At 36.3% G+C, this 13114-nt stretch overlaps 1 protein-coding gene across 41 annotated transcripts in view; it reads right to left on the bottom strand.

Moving 5' to 3' along the window:
• ADAM22 (ADAM metallopeptidase domain 22) overlaps positions 1-13114 on the bottom strand; it is a 237340-nt gene that overhangs the window by 64746 nt on the left and 159480 nt on the right. For all 41 annotated transcript variants that reach the window (XR_014815729.1, XR_014815730.1, XR_014815735.1 and 38 more), the window contains exons 8-13: positions 9719-9789; positions 6389-6463; positions 4470-4541; positions 3498-3664; positions 1569-1653; positions 475-565 (exon numbers count right to left, since the gene is read on the bottom strand). Coding sequence is in view for 29 of the 41 variants with exons in the window: in XM_021063337.2 (XP_020918996.1) it covers positions 475-565; positions 1569-1653; positions 3498-3664; positions 4470-4541; positions 6389-6463; positions 9719-9789 (561 nt within the window). In the remaining 12 variants the exon portion in view is untranslated. The remainder of the gene's footprint in view (positions 1-474; positions 566-1568; positions 1654-3497; positions 3665-4469; positions 4542-6388; positions 6464-9718; positions 9790-13114) is intronic.

Here is a 13114-nt window from a genome sequence, read left to right as displayed (position 1 = left end):
TGGTAAAGTAAGTTTACCTACTTGGGAAAATATATTCATTGGAAACGCTAAATCTAGCATATTTTACTAGGTCCATATTTTACTAAGTCCTTTATCACATCTGATCCTGGCAGGCAAGTTCTACCTCTGTAGCTATACTAAGAGATGCTTTAAATAAACCATAATAAAATAGTGTGCCTTAAACCTGTGTGTCCAGACTATTTAATATGACCAAACTATGTCCTTTTTTAGGTTAAATTCAACTGTGAATTTAAGATCACATATCTGTAAATGTTTATTATATACAGAAAAAATTTCATCTGTAACTTAAATATTAACATTTGTATTACTTTTGGAAAAAATATTTTGTGCCCAGGCTATCTTTATCACTCAAACTCTTTTGATTAAGAATGAATTACACAATCTCATTCATCAAAATGTTTTACAGATTATCTACTTTAAATACAACTAAACCACACATGTACTTAAACTTACCACTTGCTAATTTTCTTTTGTCTGAGATAATTCCAATATTATGGGCCAATGACTGGGCAAGTGTAACTGCCATTAAATCCGTCTTCCCAAACTGAAAGACAAAAGCAAAAATAAAATACAGGTAAATGCAAAAGTCTTTTTTATTAAAGATGGGCCAGGAAAAAAAAGTCACAATATAATTAAAAACAAATAATTTCTAAGCATTTTATTTAGCAGAGGTTGAAGGCACATGGCTAGTGCTGAACTATGGAGCATTTGGGAAGAAGTAGTAAGAAATAAATCCATATTTGACTAAGTCTTATAGAGAAAACTAGAAGCCAGGGAATCATTAACTTTGGATTTGGAAACTTAAATCTAACCTTGATTCCAAATTTCACTAAAGGCATTTCTGAAAAACTTAATACTCATGTACAATTAAGCCAGTCTTTCAGATAAAAGGAAAGTAAAGGTGTAACTTATTTGGATCTTATTTATCTTTGTGTGTCCATCAGCACTCCTGAAATCTCCAAAATGAATAGAATGTGGCTTCAGAAAACAAATGATATCAGTCATAGGAAGTGGTGATGATCTTTGGCTAAAAGAGGGGTATTTTTTTTTTCAATATCTAGCCTCCCAAAGATTTGGGTATTTTTCTTTTAGATCATTTCCATCAAGTTTAATGCCTTAGGGACAGAAGTAACCCTTTGGAAAACCTAGTCTATTTTTCTTCCAAAAATCTGAAAAATAATGAGAAAGAAAATTTTCAGTTGGATTGTTAAGTAGTTACCCAATGCTTCAGGGGATTCCTCGGTTCTCTGGAAGATCAGTCAAAGTGATAAACGGGGCCTTCTCTTTAATAAAGGTAAAGGTAAAAACCTTCTCCCTGTCATCTGTGAAAGCTAAACTTGGACATTATTCTAAGTAGCACATGAACACAATTATCTGATATTCCATTACTTCCTCATTCTGTCCTCCGTCATTTGCAGTAATCATATTGGTTGTCGTAAAATAATAGTATCTGGAGTATGTGGAATACTGAGGGATGGTCTCTTAAATATTAGGAAAACACTGTCAGCCATCAGACCACTTTGTATTGTACACATGTTCACACCTACTTCATTCACGCCTCCTCCTTTCAGCAACGAGCAAATGCCACCAATATAAGCTGCCCCGCTCCGGCTACTCTCAAATTGACTTCCCCTTTTAGAAAAGGAAATGAAAAATGCTTACTGCTCACAGTTCAAATATCATAGCACCTCTCATTGCTCATTTAACACACTTATTTTCACAATGTACATACATTACTGTATAGTCCTCAGGGAGGGATAGGAAAATTGTTTACACACATAACCAAATGAAAAGGCTTCTGAGGGATGTTTCCTTACATGATCAGTGTATGTCTTAAATAGAACTATACCTATTAAAAGAGAATCTCTAACATGAGGTACCCCTCTGTGGCATTTCTGTCAAAAAGCATATAACTTGAGGAGTTCCCGTCGTGGTGCAGTGGTTAACGAATCCGACTAGGAACCATGAGGTTGCGGGTTCGATCCCTGCCCTTGCTCAGTGGGTCAAGGTTCCGGCGTTGCCGTGAGCTGTGGTGTAGGTCGCAGACGCGGCTCAGATCCTGCGTTGCTGTGGCTCTGGTGTAGGCTGGCAGCTACAGCTCCAATTAGACCCCTAGCCTGGGAACCTCCATATGCCGCGGGAGCGGCCCAAGAAATAGCAAAAAGACAAAAAAAAAAAAAAAAAAAAAGCATATAACTTTCATAAGGAGAAAGCATCAGACATTCTCACAAAGAGGAACATTCTATGAAATAACTCTTCAGACATGTTAAGCTCCAAGAGACCAAGAAAGACTGAAGAAATAATTCAGATTAAAGGAAACTAAAGAGACATGATTAAATGTAGTATGTGTTCCTGGATTGGATCCTGGATTTGGGCACAGGGTGCAGTGGGGGAGGGTAGCTATAAAACATTTTGGAATAATTGGTGGAACTTGAGTATAGATAGTGCATTAGATAAAAATATTGTGTCAAGGCTAAATTTTCTGGTTTTGATAATTTACTGTGGTCATAAAAGAGAATGTCTTTTCTTAGGGATACATACAAGGATTTAGAAGTTAAAGACCCAAAAAGCAAATGACTCCAACTTACTCTTAAATGGTTCAGGAAAAAAAAAATTGATAGAAAGACAGAAGGAAGGAAGAAGGGTAAAAAGAAGAAAATCATAAAACAAATGGGGCAAAATATTAACAATCGATGGATCTGGGTAAAGGGCATATGGTATTTCTTTGTAGTATTCTTGTAATTTTCTGTAAATTTGGAATTGTGCAAAAATAAAATGTTACTCTCAAAATACACTCTTTTACTTCTATTTATAATTTTCTTCAACTCTGACTTTAGATAGGTTTTGTTTTGTTTCTTTGCCATGCCTGAGGCATGCAGAAGTTCTAGGAACAGGGATCAAACCCGTGCCAGAGCATTAGCCAGAGCCATAGTAGTGACAATTCCAGATCCTCAACCCACTGACCCACCTGGGAACTCCAAGATGATAGGTTTTTAAATTTCTGCAATTTATAATTTGTTATTACAAATTTGTTATCAAACATTCATGTTATTACCTTCCCCCCAAGAAAAACTGTAAGAGTGGGAAAAAAATAAAATATACTCTTGAGACCAAGCTCTTCCCTTAGACCAAAAAAAAAAAAGATAACATGAACATTTAAAAGACAGTAAGTTTAAAGAATATAACTAATCTTTTGTTAAGAATACTCTTTATTAATAGTACTTTTACTCAGTAAATGCTCTGACTAAAACTCTTCAAAATTACATGAACTATATATACATGCAATAATAACTCAAAATTAAACCTACTGAATTTTCATGACAATTTCAAACAATCTATACTTTAAAACTTTTTTCATGTGTATTTGCTACATCAACTCTTAATTGCATCATGCAGTACAAAGAATCCCTCTCAGTCACAAGTAATATTCAATACGGAACAAAAAAAGGTAATAAATCATTACAAAAGTTACGTACGAAAAAAGGTGAACTGCATCACTTTTCTCTTTGATAAAATCCCTCCTGTATTTCATAAACTCACGTAGGGTGATCAATGGATTTTCAGATATGGCAAACTTGTTGTCAGCCGCCCAGGTTTCCATGGCAACCAATACTATCCTTGTCTTAAGTTGGTCTTTATATATCTAGTACATTAACAAAATGAACACGCCAGCTATATATGTGGTAAAAATCAAGTGAACAGAACTACAAAGCTCCTTTTATAGACACTCCTTGAGTTTCAATTAGATGTTGAGAAACTTCACTGTTTTTAAAGATGTTTTTCTGGACTTACATTCATTTCCCTTGAGTAACAGAAAACCCAATTTTTTACCAAGTAATACCCAAAGAATAGTGTACTAGTTAGAAAGGAAATATTTCTTTTTTAACAAATATTTGCACTCTTATTCAAGGCTCCCCCCGAATCCATCCTCTGGCACCCAAATAAAGATTCATGCATTCTTGAGTTCCCCTAGCAAAAAAATGGAAGACTCTTCAAGGAGATAATTTCTATACATGCTTACTGGCCCTAATTAAACTCATGAGGAAAGTACTGGCATTGCCTTGTCAGCAAAGATTTGGAAAGTAGGTACAGTAGAATCACACATAGTCGCATCATTTCTTTTTCAAAAGGCACAACTGCTTCTTCATTGCTGGCAGTACACTGTGGGCATCTCTATTAGGGGCTATGACTCAACCGTTTCTTTTCCAACGTGAAAAATGCAGGGAAAAAAAAATTCCAGCTCTAAATCTGTAACTCTGACCACTTCCTTTTATCATCATTTTGAGGTCAAAGACAGTCAAGTTCATGGCAAGGTTACCAGGGACCTCCAGGACACCCTGGCTAAAGTGCAATTTTAAGGCAGAGAAAATATAAGAACATTATCTGATTTATTAACAATCGGGAGATAAAATTCCTCCATCGCAATATTGAATTGGGTTCATACTTACTAAATCCGCCATGTTCACCACAGATTTGGCATATGTATTGGTATGTACAACTGAGAGCCGATGTTTTTTAAACTGAAAGGGAAAGAGAACATGTGAGGGCTTTCAAGGTCATCAGAAAATGGTCCTCTCAGCAGATAAAATATGGCATAATGGAAAGTCTCTAAAGCTTCCTATTAAAAAATGTAAGAGTTGAGATCTAGTTCTTTAGATGTTATGTTGTCTAAGGCAAGGCTCCTAAAAGTTTGAGGCCTCACATATCTGTGAGATAAAGTTAAAAATACCCATTCCAACCATTTAAAGAATTTATTTTTTATCACAAATTATTATTCAAAATGATAAAACATATGAAAATTATTGATGAAATGCAAGACATAGAAATAAATGTAAGATGAAAGCCAGAAAACATGGAAAATGCTAAAAGTATAAAAAGCCATAAGACTTAGCAAGGAGAAAGCCCTAATGGCCACAAGATCATCTAGCTTGTAGGTAAGGAGAGCATCACATATATCTGCTTTGGCCCCAGTGCTGTTTTAAAAATCAGGAAATATCAGGTAAAGCCTGATTTCTGGCTTCACTTAAAATCAGCATCCCTACATGGTAATAACTGGCAAGGGCTGAGAAGCAGCTGCTCCCATTAGGAAGATCATGTGACTTCCCTTTTGCCACAGGCCTCACCCATCCCTACTGTTTTACACCTGGATCACTGCATTTGTGTTATGTGCCTGCAGATACCTAAAGACATTTGAATTTAGGATATTGTAAAATGTCCAAAATACGTGTTTTTGCAATTTATTCTGTAAAAATCTCAGGGAAAAGTAACATTTGCTAAATCAAATGGGTAGAAAAAAATAAAACTTAGTCCTAAAACAAACAAAAAAAACCGTAGTCCTACCCTGAACAAGGAAAAAGCATTCAATAATAATAATTATTAATTGAAAGTTGATATTGTTTAATCATATTTAAATGTGACACGTATTCTCCCCAAATAAATAATTCAAAGTAAATCAAAACTTTGTATGTACCTGAAATTAAGTAAAATTCAGCAATGTGCATCACTGAATATTTTTAGTTTAAAAATCTGGTTACATGCAATAATTAGCACTGTAACTCACTGCTGTGTTGTGAATGTAACTGTGCTGGACTACAATGTGCCCATGAAGTGAGTATATAACAAGTCCATGAACTTGAATTGAGTATTAAAAAAATAACTGATGGAGTTCCCATTGCGGCACAGTGGAAATGAATCTGACTAGTATCCATGAAGATGCTGGTTCGAACCCTGCCCTCACTCAGTGGGTTAGGGATCCAGCATTGCCGTGAGCTGTGGTGTGGGTCGCAGATGCAACCCCTATTTGACCCCTAGCCTGGGAACTTCCATATGCCCTGGGTTTGGCCCTAAAAAAAAAAAAAAAAGGAAGTTTTGTTAACTTCTTATCTTAAAAATCTTCACTGTCTTCACTGATTGGCTATACAAGCTTTTCCTAATGGTTTACTACAGAACAAGACAGAAATAGAAAAACAGCTTTCCTTTTATTAGGATAAAGTGGTACACTGCAAACGAAAGTGTCACATTATTGCTGCCTCACTTTTTCAATATAAAATGGAAGTGTTTTTTTTTTTTAATCTCACCCTTCTAGTAAGAGAAGACAGCAGCTCCTAATGTTAACCAAGCAAATCCAAAGAGTTAATATGAGTCACAGAAATATTTTTGAAGCCTCACAAAATACTGTGAATTGCTTGCACCTAAGAGTGTTTCCTACTTTCAGGTTGTTGCTGGGTAACAAAGATGTTTGGCTACACAAGTGCCTCCTCCAGGGTACAGCTTCATGGGCTTCTTTCTTCTGAACATTTTTCTGCACCCACCAGTTTTACCCTAGACACGGGCAAGTTCAAACAACACAAAATTCAGCAAATCCTACCATGAGATGATCATTCACAATCATTAGTTCAATATATTTGGTTTCCTCCTCCACATTACGAGGATATCGACGAAGCTGCAACATAGTAAAGAAAACAGCACCTAAAGAAGCGCTCCAAACTTGGCTGTGGGAAACTGAAATTATACATTGGATCCTTCGGTATTATTCATCTTATAGCTGAAAGTCTGTACCCTTTTACCAGCCTCTCTTTATTTCTCCTACTAGCTCTCCCCTGACAACCACTTTTCTAAATCCGTTTTAAGAATTTGACTTTATTTTTTTTTTTTGAGATTTTACATGTAAGTGATATCATGATATTTGTCTTTCCCTGTCTAGCTTATTTCACTTCCTATAACACCCTGAAGATTCATCCATGTTGTTGCAAATGACAGGATTTCCTTCTTTATTAAGGCTGAGTAATATTCTATTACACATATATACATATATAATATTATATACATAATATTCAATTACATATATACACACACACACACACACACACACACACACACATACAGACACACGTTTTCTTTATCCAGTCATCCACTGATGGACATTTATACTGAACACACTATACTGCATAACAGAAATTCGGTAATGGAGTAGAATTTCAATATTCTCAGCAAAAAAAAATAGTAATTACGTAAGGTGATGGATGCGTTAATTCATAAATCCACGGGAGGAATCCTTTCACAAATATAATGCATATCCAGTCATCCTTCTTTCATTTTAAATAACTTACATTTGTTAATTATACCTCAATAAAGCTGAACAAAGTTTTTAAATTAAAAAATTAAATATGGGAAAAAATAAACAAATTTTCCCCTTTTATTCATTTGGTATTTTAAAAATTTTCGTCAATTTATTTAGTTTTTGCGTATGTAATAAAATCATATGGTTCAAAAATTAAAGAATTAGAAAAAGGTATAGGGTGAAAGTTTTCCTCTCACTTCTGTCCCCCTTCTACCTAGCTATTACCCTTCCCCTCACAATGGTTATAACACAGTTACTGGTTTCTTCCAGAAAAATTTATGCATCTAAAGTCAAACAGGATATACATTTTATTTTGTACATCCATGTATCTCATTCTGCTCTGCATCAGGCTACGTTCATTTAACAAGGTATCTTGGAGAGGATAAGTGGTTTGAGCTCCTGAAAGTCTCAGAGGTCTACAGAGAGTGAGAGAACCAGCACTTTTTAAATTCTATAATCTCCAAACCTGCTGGCAGGGTTCAAAGGCTCTCCCAAGTGATTCAGGGGCTTCGTTAGGATAGTTTGGAAAGCTCTCAGGCAGTCTTCATCACCTCCTGCAGCTGTATCTGCCTGCTCAACCACCAATGTTCTCCTCCTTCAAAATCATGACCAGTGAGCACTACTGCCAAGAGCCACGAAGGCGGCCACATCCTTTTCGCTCTTTACAATTAGTCTATAGCGCAGTCTTTCACAAGATCTGCAGAATTAACTTTTGCTTTACACTATTCTTAGGCACATATGTTTTCAATAAATCTTCTTGCTCATTTGCCCGAGGGCCATTTTTGTCATAAGGGTTTACGATCTAACCTAAATCAAGAAACGAATGTTTGAGTATTGCAGTTAAACTAAAAACTTTCTGCCACATGCATTTTGTTTCATTGCTAATGGACTCCCCAAACCTTACCTTGCAAACTTCCTTAAAACACCCAGTTAATGGGAAATAATAGGCTAAGAATTCCAGGTTTGAAAACCAAGCAATAACAAACTGCATCCAATGACAAAAGTTTTTTTTTAATGGATTTTTTACAGATGTAATAACATTAAAATAAAAGTTAGATCAATTATTAGAAAGCAAATTCACAAATATATAAAAAATAAAAGACATTTCTTTAAAAAAATGACTGCTATTAGGTGATAGTATTTGCTTTGTTAATTGTAAAAGAGACCTGAGCCTTTCAAACAAGTAGATTTTATGACAAGTCTATTTCCTTAGCATCAGAGAGGTACCATATTGGCTGGCCAGTTTTATAACCCTTCACCTCCAGGGGTTCACAGCTTTCTCAGAAAGAGAAAAAAAGTATTCCTGCTTAGCCGATGACTGGATGTTGCAGAAGTTTCTGAAGAACTTTAAAGATTAATAAATCAAAATGATCTTATTCTCTTGATTGCTAAGTCATGAAAATAAATAGTGTTTGATTTAACAAGGTACCTGATGGCAATTATTTTGTCATCTATTTAAACTGGGCCTCAATATATGTGTATATCACAAAATATAGAAAGCTCCTGGTAGTAATTCATGGGTCACAAGGGCTTCTGAGAGGCAGTATGTAAAGCATACGTGGTAATAAACACTTCTCTGAGACCAGATGCTCTAGGTGAGAATCCCAGTTATGCCACTGTGTAAATGTAACTGCAGGCAAGTTTCTTAAGCCTCTTCTGCGTCAATGTCTTAATCAGTAAAATAGGGATAACCTATTAAATAGGGACGCCTTCCTTGGAAGGTTGTTATGAGGATTAAATGTGCACATGGTAAATACTCAATAAAACTTAGCAATTATTATTCATGTTAGAAATCTGTCTCCAAACCTTTTATTTCATATTTATTAAACATATTTTTGAAAGAAGATACTTGGTTCCTTCAACTTCTTGGTCTTACTGGAGATCTATTTCCCTCATCCTGTATTTTTAGGCCATACACACACACTCGCACCAACCACCACACAAGTGTGATCATAGCTTAATTCTGATGACCAGAGTTCTTATTTTGTCTAAACCATTCACCAGCTCTATGATTCTGGGAAAAATATTTGTACATTTCAGAGAATTTTTTTTTTCCCTGTAAGAAGGGAATAATAGTACCTACTTCACATGGGTTAAAGCGCTATATAATTTTTATCATTACTAAGTTCAAAATCCATTGACCATTCATAAAGCAGACATCTAGATTTTATATCCTAGATTCCAAAGTAGTTCAGGTGGGACAGTAGCATTTTGTGGCTTCAAAACCTGGGGTATCTTTAAGGGGATAAACACAAGGACATGTACCATGATGATGTGGTACATTCCCAGGCAAGGAAAGAGGCTTGTGGCTGAGATACCACAACAGGGGCCTCATACTCCACCCATACAATGAATGACCATATTACCATCACTATCTTGAGTGCTCTTTGAGTTGATGAAGTAATATGGCCCCATCTCCACTGCTCCTATATATGTGCCAAACCTTCCTGTTTACCACATTGTGGCAAATATTTGCCTGAACTGGTAACTGGCCTCTCACAGATTTAATGGAGATTCAATTGACTGGCAGCTGCCAAATGTTTTAAAACATCATGACATATACCTGTGTATACTTACCTGCCGTTTACTCCTTTTGGGTCTTGGCTTCAAAATAAATTTTGGTGGAGTGATGTTTACTTGTTGGAATTCTAAAAGGAAATAAAAACAAATTTAACTTAGTGCATTTGCCAAGTTTCTTTCATGAAGGGCAATCAAAATTTTATTACTCCTTTGTCATATAAATTATATAACTATTACGAATTTTATTATATTGTACTTAATGAAAATATAGAACATTAATCTAAGTAAATGCATTCATATTAATATAAATAAGCATATCATGAATAAATACAATTCAAAAAATCCCATTCTTCCTACTCCAATTTATCTAATTTTTTTTCTTATATTTCTCCTATAAATAACATCACATTCTTCATGGAGAATCTTCTAAATAGTCACTTAACCTTCACTTTCCCCACTGATCTTCACTAATAAAAGACACATCAAATGCGGGTGAAGGTGAGGGACAATCAGAACGCTCATGCAATGCTGATGAGAATATAAAGTGGTATAACTACTCTGGGAAAAGGTTCAGCAGTTTCTCTTCCAACAGTAGTTCTCAAATTGTGACACTTGGACTAGTGGCATCAGCATTACCTGGGTACTTGGAAATGCAAATTCTCATAACCCGCTCAAGATGTACTTAAACACTCTAGAAATCCATGCAGCTACTATGGAAAACACTATGAAGATTCCTCAAAAAATTTAAAAACGCAATACCATATGATCCAGCAATCTCACTTCTGGGTATACTGCCAAAGGAACTGAAATCAGGATCTCAAAGAAATACCTGCACACCCACGTTCACTGTAGCATTATTCCCAATAGCCAGGAGGGGAGCAACCTAAATGTCCACATACGTACAATGGAATATCATTCAGCTTTAAAAAAGGAAATCCTTCCATCTGTGACAACATGGATGAGGCTAGAGGGCATTTTCTTAAGTGAAATAGCCCAGATGCAGAAGGATAAACACTACATGATACCATTTATATGAGGAATCTAGTCCATAGAAACAGAGAGTAGAATGGTGGTTGCCAGGGGGTATGAGGCGTTACTGGTAAAGTGCACAAATTTCAGTTATACCAGATGAGGAAGTCCTAGAGCTCAACTGTACAGCTTAGTGCCTGCAGTTAACAATACTACAGTATATACTTTAAAATTTGCTAGAGGGGTAGGTTTTATGTAAAGTGCACTTATCACCCATCAAAAAGAAGGCAGGAAGAAGCTTTTGGAATTAATGGTTATGTTTATGGCAAAGACTGTGGTGATGATTTCATGGATGTATATTTAGCTCCAAATTCAAGTTGTATACATTAAATATATACTGTCTTTTGGTTTTTGTTGTTGTTTTGTTTTTGTCTTTTGTCTTTTTAAGGCCCCACCCATGGCGTATGGAGTTCCCAGGCTAGGAGTCTAAAAGCGGCTGTTGCCACTGGCCTATGCCAGAGCCACAGCAATGCCAGATCCAAGCTGCATCGGTGACCTACACCACAGCTCACGGCCACGCCGGATCCTTAACCCACTGAGCAAGGCCAGGGATCGAACCTGCAACCTCATGGCTACTAGTGGTATTCGTTTCCACTGAGCCACAACGGGAACTCCTAAATATATAGTCTTTTGTATGTCAATTATACCTCAATCAAGAGGCTGGGGGAAAAAAAAAACAACTAAAGGTGAGGCCAGCCAGGTGACTGTGATGCCTGCTCATTTGGGAATGACGTTACACAGGTAAACTTTTACCTACCTTATGACCCAGTAACTGCACTCCCAGATATTTGATGGACAAATGCAAATGCAAAAAATATTTTTACAAGAATGTTCACAGTTCTTAGTTGTTATATGCATAATAGCCCCAAATGTCCATTGACAGAGTTGATAAAAATTGTAGTATATTCATACAATAAGAGCATACTCATTTAAAAGAATGAACTACTGCCCTTGGCAAATCTTAGGCATGTACTAAGTAAAAAAAAAAAAGCTGAACATAGTGCATGATTTGATTTGCATGAAGAGCTATCACAGGCTAAACTAATTTACTGTGAGAAAGTCAGGAAAAGGACTGACTGCTAGGGAAGGGGCGCAAAGGAAGTTACTGGGGTAATAGAAACGCTCTACCCCACCAGGGGAGTGTGCTGGTGTCATTGTTGCAATTTTTACTGCATATCCTTGACCTACAATATATTAGTTTCAGGTGTACATCCCCGTGATTCTATTCATATATATTTGGAAATGGTTACCATGGTAACTCTAGATACCATCTCTCTCCATACAAAGTCATGACAATATTATTGGCCATATTCCTTATGTTTTACCCGTGACTTATTTATTTCATAACTAAAGTTTGTACCTCAAAACCCCCTTTTACCTACTTGACCAAGCCCCCATCCCTGTCTTGCCCCAAGTTGCCCCAAGTTCTGGCAACCACCACCTGTTCTCCATATCTATGAGTCTATTTCTGTTTTGTTTGGGTTGGTTGGTTTTTCATTGTCGTGATTTTTAAAACACTGCGTGTTTTAAATGTATTCCCAGGAACACTAGTCCTTGGAGATGTGTCATGTGAAACAATATGTTCCACAGTCAAACAAGTTTGGGGAACACCTGCTCATATTCTATCTCTGAGAAATGCATGACATAGCAAGAAAAAGACATAATATAATTCATAACCCAGTGACACTTTATTAAACCTAAAATAAATAAGCTTACTTTTGAGCTTATATCACAAAAATTGAAGTGTTGGCATTTGCCTATTTCTTATTTCCTTATAATTCATCTTAGTAAGTCTGAGTGTCTTGGGAGACAAATAACGCCCTTAAAATTGACACTGTCAACTCTGATAAGAAAAGAAAACCAGGAACAAATTGAGACGGATTTGAGTTTTCAAAGAATATGTTCAAAACTCATTTTTAATAGCAAAACCACTGAGTCACTTCCAAAGTTTCTGTTGAAAGGAAACCCTGAAGAAAGTTTTTTAAAAAATTATAAGATCGCCGGAGTTCCCGTCGTGGCGCAGTGGTTAATGAATCCGTCTAGGAACCATGAGGTTGCAGGTTCGATCCCTGGCCTTGCTCAGTGGGTTAAGGATCCAGCGTTGCGGTGAGCTGTGGTGTAAGTCACAGACGTGGCTTGGATCCCGCATTGCTGTGGCTCTGGCATAGGCCGGTGGCTACAGCTCGGATTAGACTCCTACCCTGGGAACCTCCATATGCCGAGGGAGCGACCCTAGAAAAGGCAAAAAGACCAAAATAGAAAAAAATTAAATTAAATTAAATTAAATTAAAAAATAAAAAATTGTAAGATCGTATCATGGCAACCCTCCAATAAAGGCCCTGGGGGAAATCTTTATTTATTACTTTAAATATTAATTAATGGTTATTGCTTCCAGTAATGCCTATTAGATTGTAACTTTGTTCT

Source organism: Sus scrofa, chromosome 9 (assembly GCF_054392235.1).
Source record: "Sus scrofa isolate SSC_HxYL_T2T_F1_AM1 chromosome 9, Sscrofa_HxYL_maternal_Yorkshire_Landrace_v2.0, whole genome shotgun sequence".
Lineage (NCBI taxonomy): Eukaryota > Metazoa > Chordata > Mammalia > Artiodactyla > Suidae > Sus > Sus scrofa.
Note: the sequence above shows the minus strand (reverse complement) of the source record. Positions and strands in the feature narration are given on the sequence as shown.